General features: G+C 38.2%; 1 protein-coding gene across 2 annotated transcripts in view; it reads left to right on the forward strand.

Annotated features, from left to right (window-relative positions):
• LOC136747868 (SITS-binding protein) overlaps window positions 1–21,499 on the forward strand; it is a 46,527-nt gene that overhangs the window by 18,696 nt on the left and 6,332 nt on the right. For both annotated transcript variants that reach the window (XM_066701141.1, XM_066701140.1), the window contains 5 exons: window positions 4,169–4,363; window positions 4,868–5,136; window positions 7,786–7,922; window positions 14,241–14,362; window positions 20,366–20,545. In XM_066701141.1, coding sequence (XP_066557238.1) covers window positions 4,169–4,363; window positions 4,868–5,136; window positions 7,786–7,922; window positions 14,241–14,362; window positions 20,366–20,545 — 903 coding nt within the window. The remainder of the gene's footprint in view (window positions 1–4,168; window positions 4,364–4,867; window positions 5,137–7,785; window positions 7,923–14,240; window positions 14,363–20,365; window positions 20,546–21,499) is intronic.

Here is a 21,499-nt window from a genome sequence, read left to right on the forward strand (position 1 = left end):
ATGCCTTGGGAGTTTGATACAGATGATCACGCAGTCTGATGCTATTTATCCCAAAAGTATAGAAATACTCTGGGCAAATGCAGACAATTCTAGGCCTCTGCAGGGCTCTGTATATGAAAAGCCTGATGTGTAATGAAATCAATGCATTCCGTCTTTAAAGATAGCTTGCAGTGTTTTGCATATTATGGAAGGGATGATCAGGGAACATTTCCTGACATATATTGAATATTGAGCATAGTCACTTAAAGTCAGTTCTAGGTGACCGCATTAAAGACATAATTGGTTTTGAATGATCCATGTCCCTGTAACAGACAATGAAAGCAACGTGACAATTGAGGCAGCATCGGAGCTTGAAATTGTTTTTTTTTTTTTTCATTTAGATTTTTATTAAATAAACAGGGGGGAAGCATTAATGGATCCACAGTGCAGTGACCTTTAGTGGTTTGTTTCTTCAAGAACCCAAACTGCTTGTGTTGCTGACCTTCAGTCTCAGCCTCAAGTTGTTCCACGCAGAACAGATTAATCTTGCAGCCGTCGCCAGTCCAGTGAGTCGCACCTGTTGTGGGGTCCTCAGGACCGTCAACTGCAGTGTAAAATGTTGAAGCTGGAAGATTTATATTGGCACGGCACTCCACTCTCACAGACAGCAGCGAGTAAAGCCACACTGACGGAATGCAGGCGTTGATAGAATCACAAGCTGTTTAACCTAGTTGCAGTTTAAAAAGGCTTTCAGATGTATTGATTCTTTATATTAAGTATTTTTGTTGATATGTATTTATGAAAGGGGTATGCATATTTGTGAGGGGATTTGTATAATTAAACATGAAATATGGGTTCATACCATTATGTATTGTCCATTTATACATAATTTATTTCACATTTAATAAATATGAATTCTTTTTTTCACCTATGACAAATCTCCGTCATGAAACATGGAACATTTTTTACAGAAATGCAAGGCTAAATTATGTGTTTCAGGGCTTGGGAATAGGTTTTGAATGAACTGTAATATCCACCATGTAATTCAACAAAGCAATTAAGACTAAACCCTTTCCTACAAAAATAATGTGTAGGCTCTGACAACACTGGTGGAAGTCAGCCTCACAGTAGTCTGTACCCATTATCTACCTGGGGGGCCTTGGCAGGTTTCCTAGTTACTTGACGTTGCCTGTGAGATTTAACATTAGCACATTCCAAGTTGCTGCTTTTAAGATTCGTCTTAATCAATGGCACAGCCTGTAGGTTCTGGAAAAATTGATTTTGCTTTGATGCTGAAGAGTGTGTCATGAGGGAGCTAACCTAAGGACTCTGAAACTGCTGTGTATCAGGACATAAATATTGCACATTAAGTGACACCAGCTGTGTTGAGAAGTTCAGTCTGACAGACAAAGGGGTTTGCGGTGGTCAGTGACTTAGGACATGAAAAGGTTTGTTAAGTGAGTTGAAAAAGTGCAACACTACCAAGCTACTTTAGATCTACTGATGTGTCTAAACAAGGAGTGAAGCTGAGAGGCACTGACTACACATACACAATGTGTACACACACATATATGTGCATACAGACATGTTAATCAATTAATTTAGATTTTTTTGTCATAGTTTTTTCAAACCTAAGATCACATTGTGCAGAGAAAACAACGCTGTATCAACAATCTCTGAGAGTCAGTTTTGGATGTAAATGGCTGCAGTGTGTCTGAAGTCCAAGCTTCAGCTGTCATCATTCCAGTTAGTAAACCAACCACTCCAGACAAAACCAGATCGAACACCAGAGAAGCCACCACTGAATACAAGAATTATAAAATGAAAATTACGAACAGCAAAGCACAATAAATAAAACAAATCTGAATAGGAAACAAATGGTTCTCTCACAAACTTTCATTGAAGATAGATTTTACTAACAACATGCCATTTATGGACTGGTATTTTTTTTTTTTTAGTACTTCATATACTTGAGCTAATACGTCCTGACAAGCAGACACCCAAATTACATTTATTAGGAATAATTGGCTGGTCACAATCTTGGTCACTTTAACACTTTACACACCATTTAATTAAGAGTTTAGGGTAGAAAAGGCAATGTATACACAGTGGATGCCAAAAGAATACACATCCATACTTTTAAAAATGTTATTCATTAATCACAAAGATATATATTTTCATGACAAATCTAAATATTGGCCTAATGCACCGTATTATATATTTAAGAGTTTGTAAACTCTTGTTCACTTATATGCCGAGACAGAATAATATTGAAGAGACTCAATCACGCTGCACAGTGTGCGTGAGAAACGTGACCGAAACAGCTCAGCCCATACATCTGGGTTACGCAACCAGAAAAGAAGACAGAAGAATTGTTTCCCTTTTAAATATTATACTAGACAAAACAGTTAAACTGGCTGGAATAGAGATTTGGGGGAACCCTGCCAAAACAAACTATTTTCAGGTAAATCTGATACATGTTAATGCAACAGTCTCCCCTAAGTGAGCTACAGAAGTCAGAGGTTTTCAGTGCAATATTCCAAATGGGCTGTCTGCTATATCTTAAGGGATTTGTTTCTTTTCCATGCAATTGCATTCCTTAACCTAGATTAGTTTGGGCAGAAAGATGGATAGAGATTAACTCGGTTCTGGCACATTTAAAATAGACTTTGTAGTCTTCAACTTCCATCAAAGTGTTGAAAGAGAATTCACTGTAACTCCAGTATAGAAAATTTGTAATTAAATCTGACCATTGCTGAATCTTCCTAAAAGCTCGTAATTTCGTCATTAGCTTTATTTTTGTATACTTCACCCTGAACATTGAGTGAGCCATTTGTAAGTAATGGGTCAGGCTGTTTTCTTTACTTTGCTCATTAGTCCAACATAAATTCAGCCATGAGTTGGAACAAAAACATAGCAACTCTGTGTTTGGTTATAAAACAGAGGTTTCTGTTAGAATGCTGTATTTCTTTGGTTTCAAGAAAAAAAAAACTAAAAATAGGCACTTGAATTATTTTGCTTTTCGTTTTATCAGTTCTCTCAATAATTCTGACCATATGTCAAATAGAAGACCAACATCCCAAAGCATTAATGAAATGAAAATGTAAGAAAATGACAAAGAGATGAAGTTACCAGTTTTGTATATACACTAATTTACTCTGGGATTTCAAATGAAAATGATACCACTTGTACAGTATTGATTTTGATTTAGTTCTTTTAACTACAGCATTCGTCTTAAGCTAAACTAAATCAAATTATGCACTTTAAATGTAATTGAATATGAATGTTTAAAAAACATCTAGATGATTTTATAATGTAATACTAGCCTTTCACTATATAACGTACAAAATATAAATATTTATATGTTGTCAAATGAATCTGTAAAAACCATGTTTGTTTGTCTTACAGTACATCAATATTCCACTTTTCTGATATATATAAATCTAAGATGCTGGTTCAAATGAATTGATGTTAATACAAGCTTGTTTGAGGGAAATTCCATGTGTCTTTTGCACATTAACTGTCCGCACTCAAGCAAATATAATCAGAGAGATGGAAACATGTTAGTTTTAAATGTTTGAAAATCTCTACAATTAAAATATTAAATAAGATCTATCTGATTATTTTTGCTTGAGTGCGGACATCTAACGTGCTAAAGATATATTGTCAACTCACCATTATGGATATTGAGAAGATTGAGTGCAAGGGATAAACACTATATTAAATGCCATTAATTAGAAATATGTAAGCACAAATGTAAATTACAAATCTCTGTATGTTTTACATTTTAAGTTGTATATTTACCTGGTAAGAGCTTGCAATGGAAAAATATAGTATTTTTAAACATTTTGGTAATTTTCCTTAAATTTCTATTAACAAAGCAAATGTGTTATATATATATTGGCATCATTAGAGTGCTCAGCAGTTCCAAACTATTATAAAAATATTCAATATAATTACTTTGGAAAGTTAATTGTTTAAAGAATAAGTGCCTTTGGTCTCTAAAAGTCTCTAAACACTAGTTAAAACACTTGTATTGTGCACTAAAGATGGAATGTGTGTCTCAATTAATATTAACAATAACAAATCAGTAAAAAAAACTAATTTTGGGCTATCTGGTAGTAGAATGTTAGTCTTGACAACTGTAACACAATTCTGTTGCTCTGTTTTCTCTCGTACTGTATTACAGGACCACGAATCTCTCTACAGCAGGAAGAAAACGTCTTTGAGACAGACCAGGGATCTCCCACTTGTTAAACTTCTGAACATTTCCATTACTCTCTCTCCATACGTGGGTGTGGACAGCCGGCCGTTCCAGACATCACTGCAGGATGGCACAGAAAACTACTGGCTCAGTCTTCCGTCTAGAGCAAATGGATATCTGGTAAAACGTTCCTTCTGTTGTTGTTGTTGTTGTTGTTGTTGTTGTTGTTGTTGTTGTTGTTGTTGTTGTTGTTGTTGTTGTTGTTGTTGTTGTTGTTGTTGTTGTTGTTGTTGTTGTTGTTGTTGTTGTTGTTGTTGTTGTTGTTGTTGTTGTTGTTGTTGTTGTTGTTGTTGTGTCGCTCGAAGTCTGATCTTGCTGTGTAAATGCAGTAGTAGTATTGGGCAGCAGTGTGGAGTTGTGGTTAGGGCTCTGGACTGTCTGGAGGGTTGTGGGTTCAATCCCAGCTAGGGGACACTGCTGTTGTACACTTGAGGAAGGCACTATTGCTCCAGTAAAAATCCAGCTGTGTAAATAGGAAATTGTATGTACAAATAAAATTGTAAGTCACAGATATAGACATATGCTTAGAAATCTTTATAATAACTGTAAGGACTTGTAACTATAAGCACCTTTATTGTGGCGTTAGAGTCAACCATGACAGCTGTCGCTCCGTCTGCTCCTCAGGCTCCTCTGCTGATGAAGTGGAAGGGCAGGTTTTCTGTGAAGCTGAACATCACAAACCCTGCGGCAGTCAGCTGGTTCCTTGACAGAGTGAGCAGCCAGCAGTCTCATCTTGGGGTGGAGTACATCACACTAGAGGGAGGCGAGGGGAGCCCCTTCACAGAGCAGGCCATAGCTCCCCCAAAAGCCCTGGCAGGAGACGAGTACATCGGTCTCTTCGCTACCATGGCAGCCAAGATAGGCGACTCCTCAATTATAACAGCGGGAACGAGGTATGTGCAGAAAGAAAGCAAGAATTAACTGATGATTATTCTTGTGTATTCACGAGTATTCACAAGCTTCTTCCCAGAATGGGTTTATTTACTTATCTCTTATTTCTTACATAAAACTTCTGGGTTTTGGGTTTGTTTTGGAAAATATATAGGCAGTATGACTAGGGTTTTTTTCAGAATGTAATGTTCAAATTCTTTTATTGGAATTAACTAGCAAGCAAACCACATTATGGAAGACGTACCTAACACTGTTTAACACTTTGAGCTCCCAGTCCTGTTAATAAATAATGTTTAATCTTTTAACGGTTTACACCTTTGAAAGTATAGTTCTTTCTGAATATGTTATGTAAGAAAGCAAAATAAATAGGTAATATTGTAATTCTCTGTTTTATTAGATCACCAATAATGTGTTCTACAGGGTTTCAGGAATTCTCAGTAGACACTGTTAAAAAAGCAACAAATGTAAAGTGTAAAGTGTGTTATGTGACTTGAATCTCTGGGTGACTGTCCAAAAGGTTCACTCTTGATGGTCAGAATAACATCAGGCAGCAGTTGTTGTCATCAAATACGGTTTACAAGCCCCCATATAGACACAGCCTTTATACTGATCGTTACGGAAGAGCCCTGGGGCCATGTGAAAGTAAAACATAAAAACTCAGAATTTACACTTTTAAAGACAAAAATCTGACTTTTAAACTCAAAATTTCGATGTAACTTACACTAAATCTAAGTCTAAAGTAGTATCTTACAAGATCTTCTATTCGAGGCATTTCGTAGATTTTGAGGCACAATGCATCACTCAGTTTTGAATGTGTTGATGCTACATCATTGGAGATTCAAAGTTTCAATTTTGACTTTAATTTCAAAATTTCATTGGTCGAAATGTCAAGTTTAAACGTTTTTTCATTCACATAGCCGCAGGGCTCTTCCGTAGATTGTACTGATTAAGAAACCCAAATAATATAGCCAGATATATCCACACAAAAAAAAACAATAAGTACCTCACTAATATAAAGAATATAGTCAGTGGCGTAGCCAGGAATTCACAGAGGGGGCCAACATGAGGGCGAAGAGGAATGCTGGATGAATGATGCGGGGTCTGGGGGCCTTCCCCATAAAATTTGGAAAATTAAAGACCTGAATGAGCATTTATGAGTCATTTGGGAGTCAAAAAACGTAGCTCAAAATATCCATGAAATCAGGCAGATTTTGACTCAAACATATCTTTGCTTCACAACCACACATCACTATGGGACACATCCACGCACATCAACCGACATTATGCAGGCAAACTAGATGCAGTTTCTGGTGCTTGTCAATCAAAAAGATTTATTTCGGTGGAGCTCTGTAATTGAAACAGGTGAGGATGAGGAAACTTTCGATTTCTGCACCTGCTAGAAATATTCGTCTTCATTGGAAATAAGCTGTTTCCGCCGCTGATGTTGGAGTTTCTATGTGAATGCATGTCTCCTGTTGTGACACCTGAATTCATCAATAACATCTCCATACATTAGTTTGAGATCCTTATACAGGTGCGCCTGGCCCATAATGTCTTTCTTCTGTCATAGTGCAGTTTTGAGTAGTTTTAGCGCACTGAATGATCACTCCCCTGTTGCAGTTGTAACTGGTATGGTATATGAACATATTACATAAGACATAAAATATATTGATTGTTTTGGAGGGTTAAGTCTTCATGAACTATCAGCTTAAAAGACCTAATAGGTATAACACAGTACTAATGCACTTGAAGTGCCTGAGTTGTGCAGTTCAAATCCTAAGTGTGGAGCTTCTTCTGTAGTTAGTTTTTTTTTGCCCTGGCCCCAAGGACTAAATACACCACTGAATATAGTTAATATGAACCCTTTACATTATTAAAAAAAGGAAATTAACTACATAAAGACAGTGACGATAAAATAAAAATAATTAAGGTAAAATATCCCACACTAACTTTCCAAAAGGAAAACAGCCAAATGCCATTCAAAGCACTCTCTAAGACTCAGGCTTCAAATACAATTTATGAGGGGCAATTTAATCTTCAGAGTTTGGCTTTCACCTTAAAAGCAAGACACCTCTCCAGAGTTGCAACTGATAGAAAGTTGGCAACTCACATTTCATGTTTAAAGTTCACTGGCCACTTCAGTAGACGAATATTTATATACTGGTGTTATATGATGGGAAAACAATCCCATGAATGTAGGATGCCCTCGCTTGGGTTTTTATTCCACAATAGATTTGAGTAAGCCTGTTCCATGTGGTTCGTTAATACAATGCAAGCAAATTTGAAGCTCTGCATTGAAGGTGAAATTATGATGTACATCTCGGAAAAATACTGTATTTGGAAAAGGGTGATTATTTTAAGGTAATATGAGCAGACAGAAAGGAAATGGGAACCAGAGGGAACGCAGCTAATCATCACTGGAGTGGAAGGAGATGAAGCTCCTGAACTCATGCTCAAGCCACCGCTCCTGTAAAATGTAGACAAACACATTCAATTTGTACATGAGCAAACATTCTCCCCACCCCATTCCCACAATGAATGCCTGGTTTTATTGCTTCAGGCAGACTTGTGTTTTATAGGCTAAGGTAAAACATTCAGGAGGTTGATTAGAAACTAATTCACAGGTTAGGTGATCTCTCCTGTGTTGTCAGGTCGAGCCACTTGCCGCTGTTTGTCCGGATGACACCTCTGCAGGCAGACTGGAGCTACTCAGGTTTAAAGGGAATTATTCCTTCCATTCTGCACTACAGTCTTCTGGGATACAACTTCTTCATTCCTGATGCAGTAGGTAATACTCTAGCTAACAGTCTTTATCTTATCATACTCGAGCAAGGGAAAGCAAATCACTTTAACCTCAAACTGTGACATCATTCAAATGACTCTTAAAGAAACAGCCAGGCAGCAAATGGTTTGGTTTGATCTTGTTTTTTTTTTACCATCCCCACTGTGTTCTCTACAAGGGAGACCAGTTTGAATGTTTTGCACGACCTGTGAGGCATTGGCAAATTTTGGTGAAAGAAACATTCAAGACACGCTGTATATGTTTTATCTATATGAATAGGCTGGTCCAGATACTGGAAAAAAACTAAAATTTCAGTTCTCTTCCAAGTATTATTTGCTTGGTTTTTTTTTAAAGTTCCAGGTACCTGCCTGAAGAAGACAAAAGCTGAAAGAAAGGGTGCTTTTTAAAGTGTTTTTATTTTCAGGGTAACTGCAATTCATCAATTTGGCAAAATTGTTTTGTTGAATACTCTGAATTCCATGCGAGGAACACAACTGACGTGCATGGAATATTTCAGTAAATTGAGAAAAGTATGCACTTTGATGTTGATATAATAGAAAACTGCCAGTACGCGAAGGCTATCATTCAAGATGTTCAAGTTCATACAGTTACCAGGGGATTTTTATTTAATTTTGCTGTTGCTGTTTGTTTGTATGTTTTTGACAAACAAGTTAATGTGCTTTACTTAACGGCATGCTCTGCAGTTCATTCACATTATAGACAGATGTCCCTTTGGTCGTTTTAAGAGTTTCCACATCAGTTGGTTAGATAAGGAACTGAAGTCAACAGATTGTGAGTTCCAATAAAATCCTTTAGGTTGTGGGTTGTAATGAGAACTGCCATCACAGCTCAGTTACTTCCATCATTGTGGTATCTTATGTTATGCAGGATATTTCAGTGCACTGCAGCTTGTAGGGTTTATGTCCTACAAAGACAATAATAATGCCAAAACTGTCACGATTTCCTGATGCAAACATCTGTGCAGGATTATAGACGCAAAGCAAAGTCCAGCCAAAATCAGTGAGCTACATTTAAAGCTATAAAAATACATGTAAACTACTAATTTGATCATTTGATTCCATATGATGGAATTCCTATATTCCTCTACACAGCTATACAAATATAGACAGCAGAGCACTGCTCAAGTCTGATATTAAGATACAATGTAGACAGTTGATCAACACACTTTTAATAATAACAAAAAGAAAAAAAAAAAACAGAACCAGAAGGTTCACAGTGTATCCACTAGCATCTTGCTTTTCTACAGATACATTTGGCTTTAATATGAGAAATAGAATAAATGGAGGTTACACATTAATACCTGTGACCCACTTTAATGACCAAAGTGGACAGCAGTGTGGTATAGTGCTTAGGGCTCTGGACTCCGGAGCAGAGGATCCCAGGTGGGGGACACTGCTGTTGTACCCTTGAGCAAGGTACTGTACCTGGATTGTTCCAGTAAAAACCCAGCTGTAAAATGGGTAATTATATGTAAAATAATGTGATCCATTGTAAATTGCCCTGGATAAAGGTGTCTGCTAAGTATATAAATACCCTTGAAGACAATTTTCATGGTGAATCTTGATGTCACTTAAGTGGTTTCTTGTATTTCTGTATTCAGCAATGTTATTATTATTTAATATTATTAGTGTTTTTCATATTGTTTTAATTTTATGGATTTAAAAAAATTAGTATTTCATCAGGAAAAATAATGATTTGCAACTGTTATTTCTGCACTTTATCTCAACAGAATATGATATAAAGGAAAGCAATGTAATAGGAATACCCAAAGAAGGAGTCTGCTGTCATTCCATATGTTATGACTGATGCTATAATCTTGCATTCATATTTAGAAACTCTAAACACAGCTATCCAAAACACAGCTCTCCCAAACAGAGCACACAGCTGCTCATGAATTATACACAATTGAATGCAGGTGCTCAAAATGCATGTGCCAAGTTTAGAAAATCTACAATAATAATTCCAGGAAATTATTGCTTAAAACTTCTCACTGTCCATCTTTTGTGTAATTTCCAGCTAGAGTTACCTCATATTTCCTATTTTTAGTACAGAAACCCATTAATACTGGGCTCACTAAGGATTTTGTTACATTTTGTCAGGGAAAAGCCATGGCGAAGATAATGAAAATCTTCTTCCAAGCAGAGAGTACCTAGTACGACCTCATACCAGGGGGCTCTGATTTGTGTTTAGCATCATACCTCCAATATCAAACAGCAGGGCATAATGCTGGTATTGTCTCAGTTTCTGACTTATTTGAAAACACTGAGATATTATTAAAGGAATCCTTATGGTTTCCAAGATACACAGAGAATTACATAAGTATTCACCCCCAAGGACTTTTCACATTCTGTTATGCGGAATGAAAATTGATTTAATTGGGATTCTTTTCCTTTGATTAACATCACATCACAAAAGTTGATTTAAACATAAAAATACAGAAATGTGTTACTTGATTAAGTAGGGCCCTATGATTTCCGCGGTGCGGAAAACGTGGACAGAATCGTGGAATTTGGTAATATAAATGGAATCAACTGTAAAACGTGGAATTTGCCATAATTTGGCTGAAATGGATTAAAAAAAAAAAATCTAAAGTAGGCCTAATTATTGTAGTAACGTAAATTATTTCATAATTGTAAAATTACAGATGAGTTGGCCTAGAGAAATAATTAAATTTTCGATTGGGGTGTTTTGACAGGGGGGTCAGTTGTGCATGGGACCCTTACGTCTCCTCACAACTTGGCTGTCACTTTGAGAAACATGTCAAAGATGCCGTCTAAGATGGCCAAGTCATCAAAACAATTTAAAAATTCGACCCTAACCCCAAAATTCAGAGCAGAGCAATACCCAAAGGACTATTATGAGTCAGGTGAAAAGCTGTTTTGAAAATTCTGTCAACATAATATTGACTGGACCCGTACAAATACATGTGATGACCACTTAAAGTCTAAAGTCCATGTGAAGAACAAGGAAAAGCACCATGTTAGCCAGCGCATGCATCTTCAAACGACCGTTACTAGTGCAAGCGTATCAGCAAATTCAAGACGAGAATTTATTCAGGACTTTGTGGCTGTGTGCGCCGAGTCTGCCATCCCATTAGAAAAGCTAAGAAAACTAGGGCTGCTTCTAGTGAAGCACTGCAAACAGGGAGGAGCGTTGCCCGAAAATGAGAGCAGCCTCCGTCAAATTCACCTGCCCCATGTGTTCGACCAACATATGACTGCCGTTCTACAGAAGATCCATGGGAAGAAGTTTGCGGTGGTTGTTGACGAGACAACAGATGCAAGGGATTGCAGCATTCTAAACATTGGTGAGTTAACTTAACAGCCTATTAAACCCTCTGAGGATGATTTAGGCGGATCCGGCCAAAATTGGGGCATCAATTACAAAGTATTAATTATCTGAGAAATTTGAGTTAAAGACATGCGTGTTTTTAGCTGCGTAGCTGAGATTCTGTTGAAAAGAATCATCGCGTACTTCCTGGTTTTAGAAAATTAAATGCGCAATGCAGCACATGGGTCTGGAATTGCCCAATGGAGAGGATGTTATTGTGTGTGTCATGTGCCATGGAGATCTGCATTTTTTTACTAGCCAATCCAAAAAACACTGTCTCAGGCAGTTGGAATAGATCAGCTGATAAGTGTCAGGTAACAGACACTGAGCAGAGCCAAAGAGGGGGGAGGAGGGAGAGTGCCAGCACAGTGAGAGAGAGAGGGGTTTATACAATTTAGCTCATAACTCAGCTATAATAGATGCTACTGCTATATATGTGGTCTCTATGAATTCAGAACAGCTCCAGCTATGCATGTATGCATGTATTATGTACTTATAATACAGTATATAGTATATTATTATATTATAAGTGGAAAATGTGCAATAAAGTAACAAAAATAAACAATTAGATTATTTTTTTCCAGCAATGGAAAACAGAAGCTGATCCAGTTTGGGCATCCACTCTGCCCAAATTTACCCCTACCAGCCCCCCTGGGGTACAACTGGACAAAACAAAGACTCACAGTGCACTGGATCACAGGCAGAACAATCACAAACCTTTGCCAATTGCCCCTCTGGACACAGCAAACACTCAATATAGCCCTGCTGCTTTGAGCAGGAACTGTGAGCACTGTAAGGACAGCAGAATATATAACAAGACCCCCTGGCATGCCAGGTGCCCCTCTGCCACTTCCTCGAGAGGCCCAGCTTTGCTCAGTGGTATGTCTGAGGGACCTGAATAACTCAGGGAAAATAGAATATCAGTGTTCAACTAGGTCAGTTTGCAGAAAAGGTGCATCATTTTAGTGTTATGTATAAAGTTTATTGAAATACAATGCATATGATGATGATAAAATTAGTGTAAATCGTAAAACTGAAAAATTAAAACTGAAAAAATGGAATTTGGGTAAAAATAAAATGGAATTTGGGAAAAAATAAAATGGAATTCATAGGGCCCTACATAAGTTTTCACCACCCTGGAGTCAATACTTGGTAGAACCACCTAATTAGGCAGTAATTAGAGCTGAAAATCTTTTTGGGTAAGTCTCTACCAGCTCTGGTTCCTTTCATTTTTGCTAATTCTTCTTGGCAAAATTGACTTGAAGTTGGATAGGCACTGTTGGTTTTTACCAACTTTCAAGTCCTGCCACAGATTTTCAATTGGACTCAGGTCTGGGCTTTGCCTGGGCCATTCTAGGACACTCAGCTTCTTGTTTTTAAACCACTCCAGTGTATCTTTGGCTGTGTGTTTAGGATCATTGTCTTGCTGAAAGGTGAACCTCCAACCAAGTCCATGGTCTCTTGCAGACTGAAGCAGGTTTTCCTATATTTGGCTCCATCTATCTTGCCCTCAGTCCTGAAAAGTTTCCCAGTCCCTGTCAATGAAATACATAACATGATGCTGTCACTACGGAGCTTTAAGGTGGGGATGATGTTCTCAGGGAGATGAGCACTGCTGGCTTTGTGCCGCAAATTGCATTTTGCATTTATGCCAAGAAGTTCAATTTTTATCTAATTGAACCAGAGAACCTTTTGTCACATCTTTGCTGCATCTTCAACATGCCTTATGGCAAAATCCAAATGTGATATGATGTGAAGGATTTTCAGTAAAGGCTTTCTCTGAGACACTCTTCCACATAGCCCAGCTTTGTGAGGTAATAGTTGACATATGGGCAGTGTCTTCCATTCTGGCAGTAGAACTCTGTAGCTCCTTCAGAGTTACCATTGGCCTCTTGGTGGCATCTCTGATCACGACCTCCTTTTCTGGTCACTCAGTTTTGGTTGACCGCCTGCTCTAGGCGTGGTTGTGCCATATTCTTTCTTTTTTTTTTTTTTTTTAGAATGGATTTAATTGTGCTCCTGGGGATGTTCAAAGTTTGGAATATTTTTTTTTTTTATAGCCCAACTCTAACTGGTGCTTTTCCAGAACTTTCTCTTGAACTTGTTTTGAAAGCTTCTTGGTCTTCATTGTATGGTTGTATGGGTATGCTGTCTGACATACTCTGGGTCCTCCCAGAAACAGGTGTATTTAATCTGAGATCATGAGACACTTTAATTGCATACCGGTGGACTCTACTCCACTAATTATGTGACATCTGAAGGCATTGGCTGCATCACAGCATATTTAAGTGTGTAATAGAAAAGGGGGAGAATATTTATGTAATATGTAACATCGACATTATGTAATACTTTGTGTAGATCAGTGATAGAAAATCCCAATTAAATCAATTTTAGTTCCAGACTGTTACAATAAAAAAAGGCCAAAAGTCCTTGGGTGGTGAATAGTTATGCAATCCACTGTATAACATTACAACACCTGTAATTTTTGCATTTTATTGTTCACATTGTTGGGTTTAATGCAAGCACTTGCACAGGGTTTGGTCCTCATGGCTGCTGCCAGTGTGGTGTAAGTAAACTGCTAAAGACACTCCAATCTCTATAAAGTGATGTGATGGACAAATCTGGTAACTGGTTTTCTTCAGAAGCCGAGAAAGAGTAGCAGACAATGTGCAGTTTGCCAGGTAAAACCCTGGCATTAACTCAGGCTGCCATCCTGAAAGTGAACACACTGGATTGACAGCTCGCTCGCCTAGAAGCAGGACAGGATGTATTACACTATATTTGTTGGAACCCCACTATTCACTCTTCAACACAGTTTTCCTGTTGACTGTATTGAACATCACCATGAAGGGAAGGCTGTGCTAAACCGAGGAGCTAAGGAGTGTGTTTCACATGGGTGGACGGGTATGGAAGGTTGGTGGCCAAGTTGTGTTGAAAGAGACTCTGAAATTGTCTCCTCTTCTCCCACCACAGGAGGTACGCTGTCTAACGAGTTCATAACTGATGAGGAGCTCTTCATACGTTGGCTGGAGATTGTCTGCTTCCTGCCCGTCATCTCCTTCAGGACTCCACCCTGGGTGTCTGGAGAGGACAAGGTATGTACCATGAACATCATCACCCTACACATACATATTCCCTCCTTTTTTTTGGTCGCGTCTGCAAAAGAAGGTGTCCCATGGCACCACTTTTAAGGATGGGTACTCATGCGTTGTGTGTCTGTCTGGAGAAGGCCATATTATATAATATCGCTACTGAGAGACTCAGTACAACGCAGACACGATGGTCAGGGATTCTGGAGCAAGGAAGAAATGTTCTCTTCTGTGTTATCCAAACCAGTATGTGTCAATGGAAGCCACTATCTCCTCAGTTCCAGATGAAGAAAACATGAATTAATGTATCAGTATAAGTCATTTAATTAGTCTTTTAATTAGCAATTGACTTGTGAAAGGCCCTATTGGGGAGATGTGTCATACGTAATCAAATTAAAGCAATTATAGTCCTGGTTTCAGCTATGACCTATGGTTCAGGACCCTGAGGTGTTGTTCCAATAATATGGTTTATATTAATTTTGCTTGACCATAAAGTACACTAATAGTGTGGAGCAAGATCAGGCATATTTTTTGGGCTTTTATCATTAGCTCAGATTAATTTATCTGGTTGATCAGATTTCGAGACAAAAGCAGTAATTTAGATTGGCAAGGGAAAAAATAAAAAAAATAAAAAATAAACCTAGAATGACCTTTCAAGTTTCATGAATTCCTTTACATTCCCTTTCTTCATGTTTTGACTGAATCAGAGTCAGATATTCAGTTTTCTCATTATTTTCCAAAGTGTGCAAACATTAACTTGTAATTGTACAAGAAAAGTTCATTCTGAGACCAAATACAGTGGACGGGGGCAGATCTTTGATAATCTGAGCATGGCTTCCATCCTTTGCTTAACAGGGCATTACAATGGTTGCTTTCCAAATCAGGTTTAGAGATGCACTGTGAGTCTTCTGTGTAATGAAATGGACATCCTTCACGAGTTCTTGTGACTGAGGTACGTCACCTTTGTTATTTCTGGAAGGAATTGTAAGTGAAGAACTACATATATAAAAATGGTACAGGTGACAGAATTAGAGGAAGAATATATCTATTTTAGGCTCTTGATATGTTGAAATTCGTGGAACACAGCTCGGGTTTCTGAGTAATGTATCTTCTGGGGTGCAGTTTTTCCAGTCAGTTCGCAAAGTAATTGCTTGGCCTCTATCCAGCATCACCTGTGATTAAGCTCCCATCTGTGTTGCATTAGGTTTTGTTTTAAATTTATGATCGTCAATCTCCACTATAATGAGAGGCACTCTAGCAGGAATGATAATGAATTTAAGAATAGGTCTGGAAAAATAACTTATTATGGCAATTAAGGTTTCCATTTTTAAACTGTTACAATAGTGACAGGGTGAAGAGTCTAACCTTTTACCAGTTTAGCAAATAAGCCCGGGCCTCCAGATTTAGAGTCATACACAAGGAAAGGAACAATGGACCATGTGGACAATTCTTTAAGGCCACGAAATATTGTTTTTTGGGTGAGGGAAGGGTCAAATCCTGTGCCACTGCTGTATTTCAAAAGTTTAATCAGAAACCAGTACCTAGGCATAAGAAAGATGTATTTGTGGTGTTTATTTATGTATGCGTATATATATGTGCTGTATACAGTGGCTCTCAAAAGTGTTTACCCTCCCACAGAAAATGTCCATAATGTCAAAGTGAAAAATATAATTGTTCTAAATTAATTATAAATACAAAACAGAAAATAATTGAATAGATAAGTAATCACCTCCTTCGCTATGACACGCCTGATTGAGCTGTGGTGAAATCAATTGTCTTTAGAAGTCATGTAATTAGTTGAATGGAGTCCACCTCTGTGCAGTTAAGGTGTGTCACATGATCTTGGCTAGAGTTTGCCAAAAGGCATGTGTGAGACTCTGAGACCAGTGGAGGAAGATTCTATGGTCTGATGAGACCAAAAAGGAGTTTTATGGCCTCAACACTAAGTGCTATGTTTGGCGCAAGACTAGTTGAGACGCATCATCCTGAGAACACCATCCCTACCATGAAGCATGGTGGTGGCAGCATCATGCTAGGATGCTTCTCTGTGTCAGGGCCTGGAAACCTTGTAATCATAGAGGGCAAAATGGATGCAGCAAAGTACAGAGAATCCTGGAAGAAACCCTGCTGAAGTCTGCAAGAGACCTGGGACTTGGGAGAAGAATCATCTTCCAGCAGGATAATGACTCCACACATACAGCCAAAGCCACCCTGGAGTGGCTTCAAGACAAAAAAGCTCAATGTTCTGGAGTGGCCCAGTCAAAGCCCAGACCTCAATCCAACTGAGAACATGTGGAAAGAGTTGGTGAACAGAAATTGTCAAAGGTCCCCATCCAACTTGATGGAGCTTAAGCAATTTTGCAAAGAAGAATGGGCAAAAATTGCTGTGTCCAGATGTGCAAAGCTGGAAATATTGACTGAAGGGGGTGATTACTTATCTATTCAATTATTTTCTGTTTTGTATTTGTAATTAATTTAGAACAATTTGTAGATTATGTTTTTCACTTTGACATTGTGTACATTTTCTGGGTTGATCAGTGGCAGAAACTGATTAAATCCGTTCCCATTTCATGTTGTAACACAATGAAATGTGGAAAAGCCGAAGGGGGGAGAATACTTTTGAGATCCACAGTATACAGTACATATATACACACATACATAAATAAACACATTTATTTGACTGCATTGAAAAACTGAGAAGAAATTGTAAAGTGTCATACAGCAACCATAGCAAATGGTTGAAGATTATCATATACTTGTATAGCACACACAGAGCACTAAGATTTCCAAAGAAGGTCCTTGTGAGCCAAAGGCCTTAGGGGAGTTTATGCAAACTTCGATCCATTGACTGTCATTCAGAACTCACTTGAAACATCATTCCAGCATCAGCTTTACATGATGTAGAGGAATAGTACAAAGTTTTTGTTTTGGTACATACTGAGTCATGAAATGAAAAGCATTTACAAACTGATTTTCTTAGTCAGCTACACTGATCAGATTGTCCCATTCAGTCAAACAAATCTAACCAAAATTAAATGCAGACTACCTTTGGACACTTATATCAGTGAGTGTTAGGTTCTTGATTCTGAATATTGTTACCACAAGTTTATATTGTTACTAAATGCTTTTATTCAAGATTTATGTGTCACGCAGGTCTATATGTTTATTTCTGTACCAAGAAAAAAATACATATATTTTTTTTATAGATGTGCTTTAATATTATTTCCGTAATTTGATGCCAGGGAAGGTGTTTAGTTCAGGCGGTGACCCTTTCCGGAATGCAAGAGGTATTCCTCCAGGATAGGCAGGGTATCTGCGCACAGTGCAAAACCGTATTCAAGACAGGAAACAGGAGACATTTCTTCACACAGAGAGTTGTTACAATCTGGAACAAACTTCCCAGGGATGTGGTTGAAGCCGACAATTTGGGAACATTTAAAATCAAACTGGATAGTATCCTTGGATCACTCAGTTATTAATGGACACCAAACAAGCATGATGGGTCTAATGGCCTCCTCTCATATGTAAATATTCTTATGTTATTATTTCTGTGTGTTTGTTGAAAGCCAGATGAAAATGTATGGTAAGATGCCTCTGAAATTACAAAATTATACAGGTAAAACATCATGCTATTTTAGAATATCTCAACTGAGATTTCAATGCAGTAAGTGAAAGAAAAATCCTGTGACGTTCTTTTTTGTATGTCAAAGACTGGTATCCTAGAAGACTGGAAGACTGGAAACGGCGGGCTATTGAAATACAATCTACCCATTTGCTTGAAGAGAGAAGTATTTGATCAGTGCATACTGCTAGTGCTCAATTATGGCTCTGAAACCTGATTACTAAATGCAAAAATAGTACAGAAAATGCAAATGACACAAGCTTAGAACGATGCGTATTTGGAATAACAAAAAGAGAGAAAAATAAATCAATGGATCCAAGAAGAAACAAAAGTATGTGACATCACTGACAGAGTGGAAATGTTCAAACAGTAATGGACTGGAGACACCATAAGAACAACAGATCAAAGATGAACAAAATAAACTATAGAATGGATCCCAAGAGATGGAAAATTACATAGGAGAAAACCCCATGAAAGATGGGAAGATGAAAATAGATGATTTGCTGGTGTGACCTTAAAAAAGAGATGCCCTACATTGAAACAAGTGAAACTATTTTGGTGAGGCCTTCATCCATCAGTGGATTGATAAAGGCTGATGATAATATTTAGATATATATATATATCTATCTATCTATCTATCTATATATATATATATATATATATATATAGCCAAGAGCTCTCTTTTTCTCTTGATGTGTTTTGGCAGTGAAATTAACTACTTTTCAGCACAGTGACACGCACTGTAGAGGGCTATCTCACACTCTGCTTGGGCCCATGCTTCTATTTTCAAGGTTCCATCGACTTCAGTTATGTCTGGAACTGCCATGCCTGCTGGGATTCTATTTATAAACAGTGGCTTGTGTGTCAGAGGTGTTGTACCCTCTGGACTCTGTTTTCCATCTTGTACGTGGCTGCCATGCACCTGCCCTGTGGCCAAGGTTTTCCTTGAAGGTGGGGGAGCCAAAACCTTACACACCTACATACACATACACATACACACACAAACAGACAGCTTAAAACCAAGCCCCCACACCCAGAGACCTTGTTTCTAGTGTGTTTTCCCTGTTGCAAAAACTTGTGTATGTTTTGAAACTGAACACCCAAGTTGGGCACTTCAAGGGCCTTTTGAAATTAATAGTATTTCTGTTAATTCTTCAAATTTATGATTGATTGGTTTCATGTAGGTCAGTATTGTTGATGCAGTGTTAGGATGGTAAACCATTTAAAAATGTAAAATGCAGCTATTTGTAGATCTGCACTTAAGCTTTGCAGAAAGCACTGCTTTAATGACCCGTGTATCCAACAAATTGCATTGTGTGTTTATCTATCCAGGAACACCTATTTGCAGTGAAAGTCACTTTAGGGCATCTAGAAGGGGATTATGCTGGAACCCTCTCACAGAGTGACACATGTTTTAAGTCTGGCACCTTCTTCCAACTAAATACATTATACAGTACAGGGAACCTTAAAAAAACACACACACAGTTTGGAGCTCACAATAGAATGTAATCTGTCCCCTTCATTTCCAGGTGGTCAGTGTAGAAGAAAAAGCTCCAAACAATTGACTTGATTGTGGAAAAAAAAATTATTAGACGATGGCAAAATTAAATAATGAAAAAACAAATGTTGATTTCACCTATCTTTCTCTCTGATCTTCCCCTCTACATTCCAGATCTCATTTCATAATAAAGGCAATTTTGATATCGATCAAAATAAAATTGACGCCAGGTGATGTTGTAATAGTCCTTTCAATCTTTCTCCTTCAGTTAACATAAATGTGATGTTAAATAGTGTAATATTTGATTATGCCTCATTCAACAATGTAAGCAATGTCACTTTGCAGTGAATGGGAAATGAGTTTGTCCTTCACACCCCTACAAAAGTAGAAGTAGTCAAAGTTCAGTAAAATAGATGGTATTTACAACACAGACATTTCGACTGTGGGTTCTTAAATTGTAATGTGAGGTAGAAGTTTGTACCTGCTATGTGTTGGCTCGCTAATGGATTTTGGGACATACACTGTGTTTGTTATCACTCAGTCACCGTAAAATTATATCCTGCACTTTTGCATAACTCAAATAAGCTCTTTCTGTGCCAGAGATTCCAAGAAGATCCTCTATCCTAAGGTAAATCATGCATCTTTCCACATCACTTCTCAGTTAGGTCTTAAATATTGTGGAAGGTTTCCTGTTTGAGACGGGGGCTCCGGGCCCCAGAGCGATGGAGGCCTAATGGGCCAGAGAAATATGATATTCACTTATCACAGAACGAGCTTTATTGTGAAGTACAGAAGCTGGCTCCCTACATTGTGGCGGCTTCAATTTTAGAACTCGACACACTGACTTGCCTTTTTCTTGTTTTTCACCCCCTTTTTTCTTGAATCACAGGTCCTAAACCTCACCCACTCATACATAGCCAAGCACCAGGAATTTGTGGTCCCTCTCATTGTAAAGTATGCTGCAGAGTGGCTGGAGGAGGGGAGTCCTATATTCAGGCCCATCTGGTGGCTCAGTCCAGATGACCCTGTTACCTTCACTGTGGATGATGAGTTTCTGATTGGAGATGAGGTGAGCTAATCCATGATGCTTTTAATTAGTTAAAGCGCAATCCAAGAACCCATAGGTTCCATATGAAGGAGCCATGTCAAAACTTGATCTTGGGCACATTCCTATATGAAACAATAGGACAGTGTGATCGTCAATCACATCTGATGCAGAATTCATCCTTTTGTTTCCATTTGTTTTTCTCCCCAATACTCTAAGAGTTACAGGAAATTGATTCCAATGTCTATTGGAAAATCCTTATTTTTAAATGCAGATTCCACCTCTACACACACTGGGCTTTGAATGCGTTTGTGATACAAAACAGCAGTGGAAGATATTTTAAGGTTTAGGTTATAGTGTTCTATGAATAGGCAAAGCCTTCAAGATGCCTTTTGTCACAGCTGATGCTACCACGTGTAGTTAAACACACAGACAGGCGTCCAGACGGAAGTTTGATCGGTGCTGGAGGGTTAGCTGTGTGCGGTCTGGATTGGGTGAGGTGGCGTTGGCTGGATGACTGTGGGTTGGCCACACAACCCCTGAACTGGACATGGGCCTGTCTGGCTCGGGGGGATGGGCAGTCTCAGCTGTAGCTCTGCCTGCAATCTGATTGTAACCTAAGATGACCCAGAATCACCGTGTGAAACATCTCATACCACTTCTCAGAGGGCTATCTTTAGTTCTACCTTGGTCACTATTAGGATGAAATTATGTTGAGCCTGTTGCCAGGTCTAACTTAACCTAGCCCTGGGGTGACTGGGAATTTTTGGGAATCCATTAAATACCTAAAAATAATGAATAAGGTTGTTTTCTCTTTCCTACACAGATTTTAAGCCTCAACTAATGGATATTAACCTGAGCACAGCCCTTGAGAAAGAGCTGTGATGGGAACACATGCTGCAAAAGTGACTGCATTAGCATGTGCTTCTTCAAAATTTCTTTCATGTAAACTGCCAATTTTTTTCACCATTAATTCAG

Source organism: Amia ocellicauda, chromosome 4 (assembly GCF_036373705.1).
Source record: "Amia ocellicauda isolate fAmiCal2 chromosome 4, fAmiCal2.hap1, whole genome shotgun sequence".
NCBI classification, from domain to species: Eukaryota; Metazoa; Chordata; class Actinopteri; order Amiiformes; family Amiidae; genus Amia; species Amia ocellicauda.